Source organism: Anopheles coustani, chromosome X (genome assembly GCF_943734705.1).
Source record: "Anopheles coustani chromosome X, idAnoCousDA_361_x.2, whole genome shotgun sequence".
NCBI lineage: Eukaryota > Metazoa > Arthropoda > Insecta > Diptera > Culicidae > Anopheles > Anopheles coustani.
The window spans coordinates 18227442-18248163 of NC_071290.1; the positions used below are offsets into that span (position 1 = coordinate 18227442).

General features: G+C 44.1%; 2 protein-coding genes across 2 annotated transcripts; one reads left to right on the forward strand and one right to left on the reverse strand.

Annotated features, from left to right (window-relative positions):
• Window positions 1-272: 272 nt before the first annotated feature.
• Window positions 273-9908, reverse strand: LOC131269390 (uncharacterized). The gene is made up of 4 exons (XM_058271735.1): window positions 9700-9908; window positions 9513-9646; window positions 9001-9449; window positions 273-371 (listed from the first exon to the last, which is right to left on the reverse strand). Exons 1-4 carry the CDS (start codon window positions 9906-9908, stop codon window positions 273-275), a joined length of 891 nt encoding a protein of 296 aa, XP_058127718.1.
• Window positions 9909-18624: 8716 nt separating this feature from the next.
• Window positions 18625-19563, forward strand: LOC131269391 (uncharacterized). Its single transcript, XM_058271736.1, has one exon. It carries the CDS (start codon window positions 18625-18627, stop codon window positions 19561-19563), a length of 939 nt encoding a protein of 312 aa, XP_058127719.1.
• Window positions 19564-20722: the final 1159 nt, after the last annotated feature.

A 20722-nucleotide genomic window follows, 5' to 3' on the forward strand; every position in this document is an offset into this window, starting at 1 on the left:
TATCTTGTTTTGATCTGGCGTGCCTGGAAGGCACGATCAACCATCTCGCATCTCACTGCGCGTCAACCGATGAAACCCGACGTTTCTCGGAGAGCGCAGTGGCTGGCTGTGTACGTGCGTATAACATCTCCCCCCCTTTAAAAACGACGATACAGGTCGAACCTACCGGGCTGTTTTCGTTGCCTAGAAGACCGGCGTAGTGCCTGTGCTGGGGGCTTAGAAATTTGAGGAATCGGCGCGTGCGTGCCGGATGCTGATGAAAATGCGCATGGTTAAGTTTCTTCCGTCGACATCAGCTGCGGTAGTACCGAAGTGAATCCTGGATCCACGGTAAGTACGGCTGGCGTTTGCGCCTGAGGCGCTGACGGTTTCTGCGACGTTGCCAGGTGTCACGAGTCCAACAAAATCGCTAAAGGTAAACGTCGCTGATGAGGACCCGCTGTGCCTCGTTGAGATTGTGTGTCGTTCGCGTAGCTGATTCACGTGACTCTTCATGATCTTTTGGTCAAAGGTCTTGACCTTGTAGAGAACCGCTCCAAGTCGCTCAATGATAGTACCTGCGACCCAACTCCATCCATTTCGCGAATAGCGCTTAGCGTAAATTTGGTCCGACAGCTTGAACCCTCTGTTATGTCCGGTAGTAGGCACCGTTGTAGGATCGTTGGAATGCTGGTGCCGGACGTAGCAAATCCAACGAGGTACGTATTGGCCTACCTAGCATCTTTTCCGCTGGCGATTTGGACAATTCCAGAACAGAGTTCGGTCCCAACTGACGGCAACATGCAACATTGCCCCGTTTCCACAGATTCCTATCCCCGCGAGTCCAGAACTGTCAGCTTTCTCTTGCACACTTTGTCTTCCTTCTCGTTCTAATGATGAACCGGTGTGCTAGAGGAGAAGTCACATCTGCCCTTTCACATCTTCCCTTTCAGTCTGACACATTACAATAGCGGAGCCGATCGTGTAGCATTCCCAAACTGCACAGCAACCAGAATGTGTGTTGGTATCAATCATGTAGAGCAGGGATGTCAAACATACGGCCCGTGGGCCACATGCGGCCCGCAAGAACATTGGGTGCGGCCCGCGACCCCTTTGAAACATTACATCGAAAGTTTGGATCCTTGAGTATTGGCTTATAGCAAATACCAAAATATTTAATGTAAATTTTTTCACGAACTGCGAATTGCAAGAGAACTGGACGAATGTCAATTTAAACAATTTTAATAAGAAAGTGATGTGCAACTTTGCAGCAAAGATTTTACACAGATTTTTCTAGGCAAGTGGATAAATAGTGTTTATAGAAAACAAACGTGATGAACTACAAGACCATTCCAAACAAAATAACAAATGCGGAGCAATAAATTAGCTATTGTAATTATATACCTTTACTTTTCTAAAATCATTAACAAAATACACAATAGTGTTGAATATTTCAATAAACTTGATTTGAATTCGTTAAAATTTGAAAAACGATTAACCCTCTCTTTTACTCAAAATTTGTAATTTTTTTAAGTAGTAATATAATATGAAAAAATGTGAAAATGTAAAACATGATTGACTGTTAAGATAAAACCACATTGATAAGAACATATTTTCATCACTCCAATCAATTATATGGTTTGGCCCGCGAGCCTATTTTGGGAGAAAATGCGGTCCGCGGACCTATTTTGGGAGGAAATGCGGCCCGCAAGGTGAAACGAGTTTGACATCACTGCTCTATGATAAACGCTACTCATTTCATCGAATTGCCGATCAATTGCAGTAGAAACATTTTCAAACATGTTTGTACTATCATTACAAATTAAAAAAAACGGCTAAAGATTATAAAACTAAAAACATTATAAATGTAAATCAAACACATTTTTGCTGAAAAACTGGTGATGATAGAAAATGAAAATAAATCATCTTGATGCAGACGACGGCATAGTACGACGCGATGATAATTATTATGAGCTAATTATGTGTCCGGATTCACATTCTTCGCAAAAGTAATACGGGTGGATTGCGTTGGGGCACGTTTCGCAACAAATGTTTGTACTATCATTACAAATTAAAAAAAAAACAGCTAAAGATTATAAAACTACAAAAATTATAAATGTAAAGCAAACAAATGTTTGCTGACAAAATGGTGATTATAGAAAATGATAATAAATAAAATATCTAGCATCTTGATGCAGACGACCGCATAATACCATGCGATGATAATTATTATGAGCTAATTATTTGTCCGGATTCACATTGTTCGCAAAAGTAATCCTGGTGGATTGCGTTGAAGCACGTTTCGCAACAAATTAAATCTCCTCCTTTGCAACACAAGAAACACCAATTCACATTAAGAGCTATCTGATCAAGGCTGTGTTTGGGACATATGAGCTGCTGCGTGGTAAGCATTTCCGACCCAGCCGAAATGCAGCGCCGATCCGGATGGTACGAAGACGAACACTTGATACATCGTACCAGAGCTGTTTTCTCGTTAGAGGCTTTTCCCCTTGGATCGTCGGCGACGCAGTTATGGCACACGTGATACGGACAGATGATTGACTGACTATTAACGACTGCAAACTATGGAAAAAGGCGTAAACATGAAATGTGGTACTGGCGAACGCACAAGCTACCAGCACAGCGACACTTCGTTTCGTTTTTGGTTTCTTCCAACTCATCATTGCGCACAAAACAGCTTTGTTTCACAAGAACATCCTTCAACTCGCTACCCGAACAGTCGTTACAGTTAAAACGGCGCTCATCCACCATTGATTGCAGTTTCACTTGTTCCAATAGGTAGGCTGTTATACAATGCAAATGCATGTGACGGTTGCACTTCATACACTGGACCACGATTGGTGGGTGTTTACAAATGCAGCATACCGCCCTGCCCTTTGGCAGACCCTTGGTAATGGATTTCGGGTCGATCTGGAAAATAAATTCTTCTTCCAACGTAGGTTTTTCTTTTGTAATCAGTACAACAACAGAATCTCCATGTTCATCATTGTGCTCTGGCATAAATCCATCAAGCATGTGGCATAAGTTACGCATTTGAGTTAATCTACGCAAGACTACGCTGCGCTTTTTGATGATGAGCTCCGTCACTTTTGAGCGAGGTAAGTTTCCTTGCATATTGTTCAAGCATGAATGTCTTCTCATCAGTGCTTTGATCATCTAGTAGGAATGTGCTCCCCAAATTCACAATCACTTTGATCGCCAGCTCTGTGTAATGTTTGGAATCATCACTAAAAAGGGTTCCTTTCTCTTCACTTTCATGCACCGATGCATTGGACGGTCCGGCTATACTATTTTGTATCGTGGAGATTTGCTGCAGTTTCATTCTTTTTCTTGTATGTTCTGTTACAATCGGAATTACATCGCATGACGGACTTTCGGCAGTGGGGGAGCGTGTCCTCTTGTTGTGTTTTCCTTGTCCTTTTATAACTCCAATCGATGCCAAACGGACTCTTTCCAGTTCAACTGATAAGTAAAACTTTTCCAGGCGCATCTCAATGTCAATAGCGTTAAATTCCTCTGCCTGCTGTGATGCTACCTTCCAGTTATTCCGCAAAACTCCCTTCAGCGCTGCTTTTACAGCCTTCCCATGTTCACAATTGTCCACACAAGCAAGATAAACGAACTAATGAAATTGCACTAAAAGAACAAAACAGATTAATACATAAAATAGCTAGCCGACTGCAAGTCCTGACTAGTACTGACGCGCAATGAATACCACGGTCGTCATATAACTAGGTAGCGTAATGTAGAACAATTAGACACATATTTACCAGCGGAATTTCAACACACTTGCCCAAAGTCCGTTTAGACAAGGTCCCATCAAAACGATCAAAACGATCAAAACAGATGCTCAAAACCAAGATGATTAAATACTGAATATAGTGTGTATTTATCTGGTTCAAAACTATTGAGGCTATCTGGATTGAAAGGACCGAAAGCGATGGTAACTATCGACGCTGTCCCTTACAAAAGGTTAACACACGTCTTTATGTGGCCATTACACTCGCTCGAGCTCAGTATCGGAAAAGTCAAATAGCTTTACCAGTCTCAAGATATCTACAATGGTATTCTCTATGACAGGGATGTCAAACATACGGCCCGCGGGCCACATGCGGCCCGCAAGAACATTGGGTGCGGCCCGCGACCCCTTTGAAACATTACATCGAAAGTTTGGATCCTTGAGTATTGGCTTATAGCAAATACCAAAATATTTAATGTAATTTTTTTCACGAACTGCGAATTGCAAGAGAACTGGACGAATGTCAATTTAAACAATTTTAATAAGAAAGTGATGTGCAACTTTGCAGCAAAGGTTTTACACAGATTTTTCTAGGCAAGTGGATAAATAGTGTTTATAGAAAACAAACGTGATGAACTACAAGACCATTCCAAACAAAATAACAAATGCGGAGCAAAAAGTTAGCTATTAGGTTCATCCAGACGACAGCAATGTTTCTCGGCAATGTTGACGTTTATCGTATTTGTACACGACTTCGTTGACTGTATGTGTGTGCCAAGCAACATTGACGAACGAATTGACGAGCTATCCATGGGTCGATGGATAAGCTAGAAACATTGACGAGCAATGTTGACAGCGATCCGTTTGGCATTCAACAAGGTAACGAAGCTAAGCTATATCCTGTACGAACCTTAAGTAAATTATTAATTAGAACGAGTCAGTTTCATTTGGGCAAGTGTTGGTTCACTTTTTCTATCATGCCACTAATTAAATTCACTTTTGTGATGTTAACTAGTTACCATTTGTTGTTATTATCTATTAATACATATTTCACCAAGATAACTACATGCCATGAAAAATGTCTAGAAACCTTGAACATTGTTGGAAACATTGATGAACATTGATTGCCATCGTATGGACAGAATCCGCCATTTTTGCACATGGCTGACAACCATGTTTGAATGTGTGCGAAAGATTGACGAAGAGATTGCCATCGTCTGGATGAACCTATTGTAATTATATACCTTTACTTTTCTAAAATCATTAACAAAATACACAATAGTGTTGAACTGCAACATATATTTCAATAAACTTGATTTGAATTCGTTAAAATGTGGAAAACGATTAACCCTCTCTTTTACTCAAAATTTGTAATTTTTTTAAGTAGTAATATAATATGAAAAAATGTGAAAATGTAAAACATGATTGACTGTTGAGATAAAACCACATTGATAAGAACATATTTTCATCACTCCAATCAATTATATGGTTTGGCCCACGAGCCTATTTTGGGAGAAAATGCGGCCCGCGAACCTATTTTGGGAGGAAATGCGGCCCGCAAGGTGAAACGAGTTTGACATCACTGATGTAGAGAATAAAAAAGGTCGTCTGTATGAATGCCATCACGCACCAACTGTCAATCGCGACGCGATGAAGTTTTCAGTCTTCGAAACATCCAGCGCTAGAACAGTTGACTGAAAAGTGTAAAGTGTTGTGTAAAGTGTAAACCAAAATTGTGTTGAATTTTCAATGTTCATGGCGCCTAAACGGAAACTAATAGGATCCATCAACAAGTCGGGAACAATGTCAGCTCATGTGCGATCTGGTCCGGGAAACGGATGAGGAGTTCGATCGTCCACGAATGCGTTGGCCGGATCTTAGAATCGGTAAGTAAACAAAGTGGTAGTGCAAAATCATAACCATAACAGCGATTCACTAATTCTATTCATTGGTTTGTTTCGTTCAACAGAAATAACTCCGGAGGAAGAAGCCGCCCTTGGGAGAGCAGAATGTTGAAGAAGCGGAGGAATTCGACTAAAAATAAAAATTTCCGCGTCGACGGATTGCGCAGAACACAACACCGTCTTCTCCGTCTCATTTGACATCCGAAACGGAATATATAGTTGTGTGCGTGCCATTATGGTGAAATAGCACGCACACATTCGTAACCTCTGTTTGACACTAACACCACCACAAAACAACCGATTGAATGTTGCATCCCCACCCCTTTTTTGGTGCAACACTTTGTCTCGTTATGGAGATCGAAAATTAACAAACGAGATGGTAACGTTATGATAACGAGACAAAATTCGCCAGTTGGGGTGTGCTTCGGTAGGCGAGTAAGAAGATATCTAACGCTTCTTGAAGTGTGGTACCGTCTGCTGAGATTTTCCGAATGGCTCGTTTAAAAGTATCGACGAACCTTTCTGCCTGCCCATTGGATTGTGGATGATAGGGAGCCGTCGTTATATGTTGTATGGCGTTCTGGGCACAGTATTCGGTGAATTCCGCGCTCGTAAATTGGGTTCCGTTATCCGACACGAGAAGGTTTGGGACTCCGAAACGTGCGAATAGTGCGCGTAGTAATCCAATTGTTGTAGATGCACTGATACTGCTTGTGCGAACGATTTCGGGCCATTTTGAAAACGAATCAACTACCACAAGAAAGTGATCTCCATCTAGCGGACCCGCGTAGTCCACGTGTATTCGTTCCCAAGGTCTTGTAGCATCTGGGGCCAAAGCACCGGGCTTGCGTGCGGAGGGGATTTTGCAGTCATCTGGCATGCATGGCAGGTTTTCACCCACTCCGCGATGTCTGAGTCTAGCGATGGCCAGTAGAAAAAACTTCGAGCCAAAGCTTTCATACGATGAATTCCAGGATGACCTTGGGGAACCTGACGGAGGCATCGCTGCTGCAGCGTTTGAGGGATCACCACCCTCTCTTCGAAAAGAATGCTCTCGTCCACGATTGATAGCGCCTCCCTTTTGGCGTGAAGACGCGACAGGTCACCCGTAAACGTGGAATTTGTTGGCCAGCCGTCACGAATGAAGCGTGTGACTTTTTGTAATAATGGATCTCGCTTTGCTTCTCTTGCTAGGTCCGCGAAACTAATGATTTGACGTCCGCTTCTAAGCTGGCAATTATTTGATCTTCATCAGGCTTGGTGTGTGTGCTTATCACACGCGATAGCAAATCGGCATTTCCGAAATCTTCGGTGCAAACATACTCGATGTCAAAGCCGTATGCTAGCAAGGTGAGCGCGAAACGCTGAAGACGGTTTGCCGTGAATGTCGGTATGCCTTTCTTTGAACCGAAGATGTGTAGAAGCGGGCGATGATCCGTCTGCAGGGTGAAGTGCCTACCAAAAATCATTTTGTGAAACTTTTCAACAGCAAATATAATGGCCAAGCCTTCCCTGTCAATTTGGCTGTATCGTTGCTCTGTTTCAGTGAGGGCACGTGAGGCATGTTGGATAACTCTTCTGAAACCGTTGGGGTATACATGGCTGATGGTTGCCCTGAGACCGATTGACGATGCATCTGCCGAAACCACTATTTTGAGATGCGGATCATAGTGGGCGAGTTGTAAGTCCGATGCAAGGAGGGCCTTGAACTCAAGGCAAACCCGCTTGCACTCCGAAGTCCACTGGAATGGAGTGTTTTCCTTCAGAAGCGTGTCCAGGGGGTATCGCAGATTACGTATTTTGGGAATAAATTGGCCATAACAATTAATCGCCCCTAAGAACGACCGCACACTGGTAACGTCCGTCGGCTCCGGAAGATTCTTCGGTAACGTCCGTCGGCTCCGCGATTTTTGTTGGATCTGGATGCAGTCCGCGGCAATCGATAACGTGTCCTAGGTATGTTATCTGTTGCATTTTAAATGCACATTTATCGACCCGAATGGTGAACCCATACTCTTGAATCCTGGCAAGCACGTTTGCGAGTAACTCGTCGTGCTCTGCTTCCGTAGATCCACCCACAATAATATCGTTGAGATAACCTGACACGTTGTTAAGGCCGGCTAGCATTTTATCCATAACCATTTGAAATGCTGCTGGAGCTATCTTTATACCTGGAGGGAGGCGGTTGTAATGATAGAGACCGCGATGCGTGTTTATGGTCAGCAACGGACGGAACTGAGGCTCGATTTCAACTTGGAGGAACTCGTCGGAGAAGTCGATTTTGATAAAGACTGTGGAGTTAGCCAGTTTTGCAAATATATCATCTGGTAGCGGTAGCGGGTATTCATTTGGTTCTAGGGCATCGTTTAGTCCAGTGGAATAGTCCCCACATAAGCGCAAAGAGCCATTGGCCTTTTTTACTATGACAACTGGCGCAGCCCAATCAGACGCTTTTACTGGTGTGATGACACCTAGCGTTTCCAACCGGTCTAGTTCCCGGTCAACTGCTTCTCGTACCGTGTAAGCTACTGGACGCTTGGGCCGGAATACCGGATGATAATTATCCTTGAGTGTAAACGAGACACTCGCTTTTGTACATAAACCAGTACCTTGGAATACTTGGGGGAACCTCTCTTGCCATGATTGCTGCGCGTCGTTCGATTTCTTCAGCTGGAAGCAGAATTTATCAATGGGAGTTGACCACAACGAAAATGCGTTGATTAGATCAAGCCCTAGAAGAAGCAGGCGTGCTGGAGTAACAAAAATCTGAACCTGCTTGGTTTGGTCGGCCGCGCTAACATTACCCATAAAACTCCCGTCCAGTGCCAGGTTAGCACCCGATGCTGTGTGAGCTATTATCGAAGAAGATGCTAGTTCAGGACTGCCGATACGCTGCCAGGTTTTCCGATCGATCACGGTGATATCCGATGCGGTGTCAAGCTGCAATCAGACTGGCGAGCGGTTTATCAAAACAGGCACACATTTTCGCCGTTGTTGAACATTGTGAACGTTTAAAGATAGTATTTGCGTTCTTCTGCGCCGGGTGAAACGGTTTTTTGATCTGCATCGAGCTGCTGTTTCGCAATGGCCCTCTTTATGCCCAATACTCGAACACGTTTCGCATCGATGTGTACGATAAGCACATTCTCGCATCCAATGACGGCCTCCGCACAGCCAACACGGATTGTTAGGAACAGCTGTGTCGGTAGAATGTTGTCGTCTTTGGCGATCCCCTCTTGTGTTGACTGCCAACACGCGCTCCGATGCGGGGGCCTCTATCATGGCGCTGTCCTTTTTCAGGTTTGCAAGCCAGTGGCATTCTGTGGACACTTGCTGCAGCGTTGTGCACACTCGAACCTCGATGCGGGCCAAAAGGCGTGTCCGTAAATCAGAATCGGCTTCGTCCTTCAGGCCACAGACGAATAGTAGTGTTTTGAAATCGTCTTCGTTAAGCTTGCCGAGCTCAAACACTACGCACGCTTTGTTGATGCGGCATGCGTAGCTGAGGTGATCCTCGGTTGGTTTTTTAGTTAGTTGCAAGCATTTGAATCTTCGGCTGAGCAGTGATTCCTCTGTGTCGAAAAGCGCCGTCAGCTTTACCACGGTGTCCTCCAATGAGAAATCTGACGGACGACTGGGCATTATGAACGAAAGGTACCAGTCGTGCTTGGCTGCGCCCAGTTTTCTTAATAGCAACCGAACTTTGGCAGGGTCGTCGATCCTTGCAGCGTCCTTCTGAAAGAGATCGGTGTAGCGCGAGTACCAGTTCTTGAAAGTGATTCCAATTTCTTTCTCATACCGGAACTCTGAAATGGTATGAGAAAGATAGTCAATGATTTGCTCTGGTTGGACGACGGAAGGCGCGGTACTCTGATTGAGCGTTCCCTGCTTGAAAAACTCGTTGATTAGCTGCTGCTGTTGGGCCATTTGCTGCTGCTGGTGGGCCATTTGTTGCTGGAGCACGCTCAGCATTTGTAGCATCGCTGCGCTTTCTGGTGATGCGCTGGAGTGCAGGATGGCGGTGCAAACGAATGCGATGGCGGCGCTGATGCCTACGATGGCGCCGCTGATGACTGCGATGGCGGCTGACCAAATGTCGGTCGTTGAACCGACGCTTCCTCGTGGCGTCCCTGTGCCGGAAAGTCCTGCGATCCGTATATTGGCTGCCGTGGGACGCCTGGCTGGATCGTTGGGCCAGGAACATTTGCGCGATTTTGCGATAATCGGCGCAGCTCGGCTTCTTCGAAGGCTTCCGAGGGATTCATGTCGTTAGTCTCCATCCTTCGGCGTTTTCGGCTAGACGAACGATTTTTGTTCTTTATTCACAATCACGGTCCACGTTAAAACACCAGTTCAATAAATAAAACGTAGTCCGCGAAACACACAACACATTAAAGAAATATATTTTAATGAGTACGTCGCTTAGCCTAGGGAAACAACTGGACAAGATAATTCCTGTCGCGACATGTTCTGATCGGCGATCAATGCAAACAAAATGATGGAAACGCTGCGGTAGCTAGTTTCCTTTCGAAACGTGGGAAGTGCTGCGGTGGCCGGTTGTGCACATCAGTTAGGTTTGGGCGAAGCCGGGTGGGTAGAAAAACGGGAGATGGAAGAAGGGTATCGGCCCAGCGGCGTTAGCCAAATAGTATATAAGGAACCAGAGCATTATAATAAAAGCTCGCAGTTTTGACCTTAAAGGCGCAAAATCTCTTAAATAAATTTAAAAAAAAGCAGTTTTGATCTGGAAGTGCCAGGGAACAGTAGAATCCGAAATTTGTCGACTTTTATCTACAGGTCCTCACGTCGTCAGTCCGTTGCTCCGCCGTTTGAAGTCCTCTCCGTTCTCAACAGTTAAAGTTTAAGGAAATCGGTAGGAAGCCATTCTGCTTGGCTACTCGGTACGTTTCACCACGGTAGTTTTCGACCTGACCAATGTTACCCTTTTTGAAAATGGGTGTCATCCACGAATATTTCCATGCGCTAGGAAACTGACTTCAGCTTAGCGACAGGTTGAAGAGCGACGACACAGGAGCAGTGATAGCGCTCGCACAGTTAATAATCACTGATGAAGGGATTCCATCCAGTCCGGGAACATATGAAAATTTAATACGACGTATATCCTTAGCAACGATTTCTTCAGTGATGGGGATGTTCATGCTGGACAGGTCCACAGCTGAATGAGGTCCCAAGTAACATTTCCAAGACCTAATAGACTTTAACAAGTTTATCCATGTTTTAACATGGGTGTACAAAGTTGACAGTTGGTTGTTAACCTACGCGTAGCGGCTCTCCGTAAAGGCTTTTTTTTCGTATTTTCACGGTGTTAAACTGTCCTTTCGTCTATTTATTGGTTAATCACGGCAATATAACCTCCGTGGAAAACTAAAACTTGTGAAGTGCCTACAATTTACGCTACTGGTCAATAGTTTTTCCTGAACAATTTTACTATGCTCCCGCGCATTTGGGAATGGCCTCCGTTTGTTTTTCGTGCGCGATGGACGTCGGCCCCTTGTCACTTGTTGCTACTGCGAGGCCACTTTTCATCACGGCTGTTCTTCCGTTCCGGAGCATATTCTACGGGAGATCGCTAAATATAAACAACTAGCTCGAAGCTCCAGCGAAGCTCGGGGAGGAAAAATGTGACTGAAGTTTTTATCCTTGGTTCATTTTGTATGCCACATTCAGTTTGCCTACATACATATTAGTAGCTGTGATATCACGCGGAAGTTTTCTTTCATCAATAGTCTAGGGGGCAAAGTGCATGAGTGTTGTTCCGGAGGATCGGAGTTCGAATCTAGGCTAGGAAAAACTTTTTAGTTGACAGTTGTAAAAAATTTTTTTCATGATTTTTTTTAAATATTTAATGTACTTTTTCAAATCTGATCATATTTTGTTACATAGATTTCAAATTATCATAACCATTATTAAATTAACAGCTTGGTGGTTTCACATAGCCATATAATTTATTCACATAGCCATATATACCTGTATTTTCCCTAAGCTATCCACTCGTACAACTGGTGTACTGGTAGTGGTGCTCGAGCCTTTCATCAGAGGTTTGGTGTTCGAATCCAGATTGGGAAAATCTTTTATGGTACGAAATAAAATTTATCTTCAAAATCTACGTTTGCCATTCAAGTAGCGATATTTCCTCACTATTTGTAACTTGTGCTATGGTTCCTCGGCAAGACTACGGCTTCGCTCTTGGTAAACCCGTGTTCGAGTCCCGTTTCCACTTAGAGTCGGCTGCAACAGCTGCAATGCAGTGATCTCGAACCCAAGGAGCATGAAACTTAAAGAAACGGGACTCCAAGTTGGGTTTCAAGCCGCCCTCGCCATCGCCGTTGACTCAATGAAAAGCATAATCGTCGACCCATTGACAAAGGAGCTGCGCGCTGGTTTTGCGGCACTCAACAACACAGCCTCTAGGACACCCGTTAGTGATCGTCGACGCCGGCAAGGTTCTCTATCTAGACGTCTGTTTGCCGATGTAACTCGTGATGATGTTAACCGTGATGCCCCTCATTTGACGCGCATCACCAATAAGGAAAACTACATTACCGCCCGGAATATTGCACGACCACCAAATAGTCAAGTTGGCACAAAATCACCGTTCATCGAATCGGTTGGCCTGGTGCCCATACAGGAGCCCGTCCCCAAAGCAACACTATATTTGTCACGGATTGCACCGCAGGTCAAGGTCCACCAAGTGGTTGACATGGTGAAACGTCACCTTGGGACCGACGACGTGATAGCGCGTTGCCTCCTAAGTAAGGATACGGACCCCATGACTCGTCGCTTGCTTTCGTTCAAGGTCTGGGTTCCGAAAAGCTCGCTGACACTTGCGCTCTCACCTGGGACTTGGCCCCGTATCCTTCTCTTCAGGGAGTTTACGGAAGTTGTATACCCGACGATGATATCCCCGCGAAACGATCAAAACATTCCCGTAAACAACAACGTTACACAGCCGCCGCCGGAACTAACCAATTAAACCATGGCCCAACATCAGGCACTTCTTCCAAAGAACATACACACATGTATTCCTCCTGATACACTGCGAACTCAGTTTTCGATCTATTATCAAAACACCGGCGGCCTACGGACAAAATTAAACGGTTTCTTCGTTGCAACGAGTGCCTGCGACTACAATGCGATTGCAATCACTGAAAGCTGGCTCAGCGATGCGATTTACTCATCCCAGCTATATGTACAAAATGACGTTACGAGCTTTCATATCAATGACATAAATCTAACGACAGAGTTAATTATAGCGGCCATCGCAGATATCAAGAGCTCATTCATACCAGGACCGGACGGTATCCCTTCTATAGTCATTAAGAAATGTTCCAAAGTACTAGCTGGACCTCTGTTGAGTATATTCCGGCTGTCACTCCAGTTGCATGTATTTCCGACTGCGTGGAAATCTTCGTTCATGACTCCTGTCTTCAAAAAGGGCATCAAAACGGAGGTTGAAAAAGGGCATCAAAACGGAACTATAGAGGTATTACTTCGCTATGCACCTGTGCAAAAATTCTTGAAAAAATTGTCCACAACTCCGTAATGTATCGATGCAACAATATTATATCACTCTCTCAGCATGGGTTTATGCCACGAAGGTCAGTAACCACCAATCTGGTACAGTTTGTTGAGGAATGCTTAATTTCGATGAAAGATAAGAAACAACTGGATGCGATCTACACCGACTTTAGCGCGGCCTTCGATAAATTAAGTCACCCTATGCTACTAGCGAAGCTGCGAGAAATTGGATTTGATCCCGGCATGGTCGCATGGAATGAATCCTATATAACTGCCAGGCTCTATAGAGTCAAGATAGAAAATGTACTTTCCTCTCCGTTCACTAGTACGTCAGGCGTGCCGCAGGGAAGTAATCTAGGTCCATTACTGTTCATCTTATTTATTAACGATCTGTCATCCGTCCTCAGTAACGTACCTCACCTGATGTATGCAGATGATACAAAAATCTATAGTGCCATCAACTCGACGCGTGATTGCGAAGGGCTCCAACTCTTTCTCGACGAGTTCACCGTATGGTGCTCCAATAACCTCATGAGTTTAATTGAAAGTAAATGTCGGGTTATCACGTATCATCGCATTAAACATCCAATACAGCACACATATACTCTCATTGGACACACGGTGGCTCGTTGCACAGTAATTACCGACCTTGGCACTTCTCTTGACTCCCGTTTGACATTTCGTGAGCATTATGAAGTCATTCTCGAAAAGGCAAACAGAATGCTTCATTCAGCGACAAACCGCTGACTTCACAGATCCTATGTGTCTGCATGCGCTTTTTGTGTCGTTGGTCAGGTCCGCTTTGGAATTCAATTCAGTTATCTGGGCACCTTATCATGACATTTGGATAAAAAGACTCGAATCTATACAACGCCGCTTCACAAAAATTGTTATTAGACGTCTTAATTGGCAAAATGCTGAGACCCTGGACTACAATACTCGATGCCTTTTGCTGGGTCTCCAAACTTTGGAGCATCGCCGTAATGTTGGCCAGGCTGTCTTCACTGGGAAACTAATTCAAAACGAGATAGTTGCTTCGTTTCTTTTGAGTATGGTTCATTTTAATGCCCTCCTACCCCCATTGCGCCACACGACCATTCTACGTGTTCCTTTTAGCAGGACAGTCTATGCCGCAAATTCACCTTTGCAAACTATGGCCGTGACATTCAATAACTACGCGGAACATTTCGACTTTAGCCAATCAGCTACAAATTTTAAAGATAAGTTGCTGTTGCCACGAGCGTAAAACGTCTATAGTATGTTATACCTGCGTCTCTTCTAAGTCTAATGTGTCTCTATGTTGTATCAAGTGAAATATGTGAATTATTTTTAAGATACTTTTAAGTTGTCAGGGCTGCCTATGCCAGACAAACACTAAACGAAATAAATAAATAAATAAAACAAAGCCCAATTGGTTTTATAGAGGTTTCTCAGCAGGCAAAATAGTTTTAATAATTTTAATATCCTTAAAGCCTTTTGAGGATAGCTATAAAACCGATCATTAAGTCTAAAATCTTAGTAGTCTTGAAGAGTCTGAGAATACGCTGTTAAGTCCTTAAAACCTTGTCTTGTGGGGGAATCCTTAAGATTGCGTTAAGAATGTTATTGAAAAATCATTTTGTTGCTAGTTTTTTTTTGTTTTGGGTCATACATAAGTAGTGAAAAACCAATTGTGGTGAATATTTGAAACGAAAACCCACTGTAAACGGTCAACAAATAAGAAAACACAACCTATCCAAGTATCCCATCCAGCCATATTCGTCAAAAACATTGGCGATTGTGCATGGACTTTCAATGTTGGATGTGTGATTTAGTGCTCTTGTCGTGATCGGAGCAGTTATTTATGTGGAATAAAGCTCTACTAGGTGGAATTAAGGAATAACAGCTGCGTTTGCGGATAGTGATCTAGAAGTCAGCTCCCGGATCACCTTTCCGGGAATTTTGGCGCAGTGCTGTGCCGGATGGCTATCCCGGCATTCTGGCGTGGTGCTGAGCAGTACGCCTCTCAACCGTTGCAGCCAATGAAGAAGTCATCGCCCGAATCATCTACCCCGGCTTTCTGACGATTTTCCCGGCTCTCTGAAGACTTTTAGGCCTTAAGGTGTTTTGGTTACGCCGCGTTAAAACTATTTGCACTTAACGTGGCTTCTGAGCAGTAGCACAAAGAGCTAGAAGTTTTAAAGAGGTTTTAATCATGTTTGCTTAACTCCAAACCATCTTATAGCGTCGGACCATAAGAACTTTAGGACTTAGGCCAATGGAAACCATTTTTATTGGCTTAATTATTTATTTTTGATCTAGGTATTGGTCAGCCATATTGCTGTTTTGATCGAGCTTTCTATGATTCATATGCATAATTGAATAGTATAAGCCTAAATACGCGGGGGTGCCCATGGCGCAGCGGTAGCGCGAGGAAACATCACACCACAGGTGTGGGATCGAATCTCGAGTCTGGCACCCTCCGGTATTACGAACGGCTGACCACCGATCTATAATATACCGTCTTTCGGTCACACAAACTCTCTTCGGAGAGAGGCATTTGTGACTACATTGTTGTCTAGGCTTAGATGCTTATATTTTGGCCTGACTCACTGACTTTCGCATGTTTTGGTCACGCGCTTGGACCATTATGTCGATCGAGTAAACAACTGAAGATTGTTTATCAACGCGTTCTTGCTTCGCTCGATCGTTCGTTCTTTTTACAATGTTGTATCGCTGGAATTCGATTAACTGGATTTTGTACTTGTTAAAACATTTGAGGGTATTACAATTGGGAGCGCGGAAACGATACACTTCTCGACACTGCCCCATACAAAAGGTAAACAACACTTTGAAAAAAGCGAAAAAATGGCTGGCCGTCTCGACGATCCAAAACGACGCCACCTACGTGTCGAGACGATGCGCGGAAACGAAACGACGCGGCTAGCCATTTTTTCGCTTTTTTCAAAGGTGTTGTTTACCTTTTGTATGGGACCGCGACGAGAAATCTGACAGTTCGTATCGTTTCCGCGCTCCCAATTAAAATACCCTCAATTGTTAGATCGTGCCCGCTCGCAATTCTTTCTACAAGGTTCTATTGTTGGAATTTGGTTATGTATCAACTTTGTGGCCCTAAGCGATCTTGCTTTCCCTGCCGTTTTGATTTAATTATTAATGTTTGTCGCGCCATACTTTTAGCGCTGTCGTTGCACGCATGCTTACACATCTCGTTCTCAATTGCATTGTATCCGGGAAGTCAAGTTTATTTTGGTTTACGATTGTATTTGGTACCGAAAGTAACAATCGTTTCCTTTATCGTAATCTACATGCGAGTTTGCATTGATGCAACAACAGCGGTAATCGCTGTTTCTATGCTATGCGTTAATCCTAAACCACGAGTAAGGTTGTTCTGTGTTAAACCAACAACCTTTTCTGGCCAATCCAAGCATTTTATGGCCATCTTTGTTGGCTATTTGTTCCTTCCTTTACTTTCATTTTCTTGTCTGTGTGGTCTGTGTATACATTTTATATTTTGACATACCAATTTGAGAACCAATTTTCTAACTCGATCGAGACCTCCGTCCGTCCGTAACAGAAACTGTTCCCGAAATTTCTCAATAACAACAATTACTTTGGTGTTTACGAATGGTTCTATTGTGCAACATTATGTAGAGTGGGCCCTCTTACACTTAAAACAGGTTTATAAAGGTTTTATCACAGCCTTTAAGATATTTTACGCTTAATATGAGATTTAATGATGAGCATGAACAACATCGTTAGAACCATGATAAAACTTAAAATGTTACTTGGGATAGTACTGCTTCATCGTCTACATAGAAGGCGGAATCACTAGCATATACGGAGCTAAACTTATCAGTAAATAGCACACATATCTCCTTTGTAGAGCACGCAGATCGGTTACCATAATGCATTGTGCGGCACGGCAGCGTCGTTTGCGATTGAGAAGCCTTTAGAGACGATTGAGAAGCCTTGTGAGACAACAAATATCCATGCAATTATTGATAGATGAAGTGTATTCAACCGCTTCATTGATGCTACCTCGACCAATCAGTTGAGCACAAGTGAGCAGATAAGACATTATAATTACACTTTCTGAAGTCAAAGCTGCTGTTGAACTGATTTTCATTAGCTTGCAAAAGAATAGGACCGTTATCCATTGTGACCAGCAAACTAGGGTGATGTCTTCAGCTGTCAATAGCTGATGCGCACGCGATACAGTAATACCATCGCGAAATAGATCTTCATCTGCAAATACAAAATCCAGCACTGTATCCGAATAAGTCGTCACCTTGTTAAGTTGTCGTAACTCCGCGTTACTAACCATCGATTAAACAAGCTAGGCATGCCGGAATGACCGACGATCGGTGATCGATGCGCACAGAGCCATCATCTGCACTTGTCCATTTAATGGACGGCTGATTGAAGTCACCAAGCAGCAACATTATGTTATTAGGATATTTTGTGCGCATCTGCACCAACGCATTAGCATGAGCTGCAATGACGTCACGGTTGTTACGCAGGTTCAGTGGCAAATATGAGACCCCAATTAGTAAACAGTGCCCAGCCGATGGAACTCGCACCCATAGGTTTTCAATTGCAGACTCAACGGTATCGCATCGGAGTGATCGGCGACAGCGATGGAGAGTTGGCGACAGCGATGAGCACGCCACCACCCCGCGACTTCGTGCTATTGGTAGCATTCCTATCCAGCCGGTGAATAACAAAGTGATCCGCAAGAATTGAAGCTGAATGAATCGAATCATCAAGCCAGGTTTCCGTGAAACATATTATGCCGCAATCAGAACACTAGGAAGCAACATATAAATCATTGAGCTTGGTTCTCAATCCTCTAACGTTCTGACAGTATACAAAAAGGTCAGAGTCTGAACGGTAAGTGTGAACGATACGCCCTACCGAGTATTAAGAACGCTTTTTTACTTGTTTGAAACGTTTTAAAAAACGCGGTGCTTTATTGGCGTATGATCACTGAGTAGAAAGCCGCTTTCGTTGGTGCGCTTACTTTTATACTCGCCTTTATCGCGACGGCCGTTTCGCGATGGCCGGTTTATTTTCAAAATGCCCATCGGGGCCATCATGCGCGCATCTTGATCGGGCGAAATTTCGCCCAACCAAGGTTCTTAATATTCTCTTAATTGGGCTCGCTTACTTTTTAAACCCTGCCTGTCACTATCTGTTATTGTTTACTTTATTTTAACACTACCGCGTGGATTCCTATCTAGTTTTAAAGTCGTCGGCCAGTGTTACTTTGTAACAGTAAGTGTTAGTATGCTTCGATGCTGCATAAGTTGGTGTGATAGCACGTATGGTATGGGCACGATTAGTTTTGAAAAAAATGGTCGAGAGTAGCCTGGTTTTTGTCTAAAACCTTCGAACGTAAACGTTAAGCCTGGTTTTATCCCGGCTTCGTTCCATCGTGCAATGATGGGCAACGTACCGATGGAACGCCTAGCAGCTTATCAGCGACCCTTTACCTACACCGGTGTGGATTACTTCGGGCCGTTATCGGTCGAAGTGGGTCGTCGGGTAGAAAAACGGTGGGGAGTGCTCTTCACATGTTTGACCGTCAGAGCAATCCATCTGGAGGTTGCGCATTCGCTGACTACTTCGTCATGCATCTTGGCGATTCAACGGTTCATCGCTCTGCGGGGTAAACCGGTTGAGATCATCAGCGATTGTGGGACAAACTTTGTTGGCGCGTCTCATGAACTGTGTGAAGCCTGGAAGGAAGTAAACGAGAGGCAATTAGCTGAAGAATTCACGTCATCAAGTTTCATCTGGAAGTTCAACCCGCCGGGTGCGCCGCATTTCGGAGGATGCTGGGAACGGCTGATCAAATCCGTCAAGAAGGTGTTAGGGGAGATAAAGCTTCCCCGCTTACCTACAGACGAGGTGCTGCTCTCAACGTTTGGAGAGGTTCAGACGATTGTAAATTCCCGTCCACTTACGCACGTCCCTCTAAATGACGAATTCGAACCACCAAATCACTTCTTGGTAGGTACAGCAAACGGAGAGCCACTTAGAGCAGGACTCAACGTCATCGCAACAATGCTAAAGATGTCCTGGAAGGCTTCGCAGGTGTTGGCAAACATATTTTGGAAGAAGTGGATCAAGGAGTATCTGCCTACCCTGACACGAAGAACCAACTGGTTCGCACCGGTGCGACCGATTGAGGTTGGAGACATCGTGCTGATTGTTGACGGGGACTTACCTAGAAACACGTGGCCGATGGGGAGAGTGGTAAAAGTAGTGAAGGCTAGCGATGGACAGGTTCAGCGAGCTACTGTAAAAACCGCAAACGGATTTTTAGAAAGACCAGCGACAAAACTGGCGGTATTAGATGTTAAAGTTAGGGAACCTTAAGAGCACATGCGAGCGATCACGTAAACAGAAGTCAAGCGACCGGATGGATTCGCTGGACTGCGGGGGAAAATGTAAACTTTGTTTACCAACATGATCGCGTTAGATGGCAAATGTGACAGTCAGGGGCGTTCGGAGTTAGACGGATAAGATCTCGTGAAATGAGTCCAACAGAAGGAGCGGAAGAAAAGCTATAAAAAAAGGGGTCGCAAGAAAACATCGTTCCTATTCTGTTGGAAAAGCGACAAAACCGCAGTTGAATTTTTGTAACGCCGCATAGTACGGTTTTTGATTAAAAAAAAGTTGCAAGAAATTGCAGTCAAGTTAAAACTTTTCCAACAGTTGTATTAATCCAAACATTAGACACCCTAAAACTGAACATATTTACGTCTTCACAATCACACACTCGAGCAGCATCAAGGACATGCGAAATGATGTACTTATTAACGGGAAAATCATCATCCTATGATTTTTTTTCCTTTTTGAGTATTCAAAGCTCAGATTTTGAGGACGAACCATCAACCAACGGAACAAAATTTAGAATGTTTGCTTAGATCATCCTCCACGGCGTGTTTATTAGTCGATTTCTATTAACAGAATAGTTAATACATTCGTCAACTAAAATAAAAGATCAAAGTTAGGTTTTCAACGCTGGGGCGAGATTTTTAAAAAAGATCCCGTCCTGGTTGACGGTCTTATTCAGACTAACTCTTTATTATTATGCTTGATCTTGGTCCTTAGGTTTGCATCGTTCCTCCCGTGGGAACGATGCTGATGCTGCGTTTTACTTGCGCATCATGTTGCCGGTCGTCGTGGTCATCGTGGAAGCGATGCTGATGTTGCGAAAATGGGTTGCCGGTCGCGATGTTTATGTTGGCGTACGGTAACTGCTCCCCCCAGAAGTGTCGAATCTCCTGGTTCGATGTTTAAAAGTTCAAAGACGGAGGTCGGTAGGAACGTGGCAGGCTGGGGCATTCTTTTCCGATGAACTGGACCGGGGTGGCCGTGTTGATTAACATGGTGCGCGGTTGGTTTCTGAAGTGAAAAAAGATATAGGCTGTCAGAATTATGATGACGAGGGTGGTGAAAGTGAATCCTCCCATGATTGTCCAGTGGTGGTTGGCTGCAGTTGTTTGAAGATCCGAGAGGTGGTTTAAATTTC

Coding starts and splice junctions, on each gene's coding strand:
- LOC131269391 (XM_058271736.1), top strand. CDS start 18,625: ATGGGCAACGTACCGATGGAACGCCTAGCAGCTTATCAGCGACCCTTT.
- LOC131269390 (XM_058271735.1), bottom strand. CDS start 9,908: ATGAATCCCTCGGAAGCCTTCGAAGAAGCCGAGCTGCGCCGATTATCG. Junction 9,450..9,512: donor GCAGGGAACGCTCAATCAGA/GTACCGCGCCTT, acceptor ATACCATTTCAG/AGTTCCGGTATGAGAAAGAA. Junction 372..9,000: donor GCCTTTTGGCCCGCATCGAG/GTTCGAGTGTGC, acceptor GCAACGTCGCAG/AAACCGTCAGCGCCTCAGGC.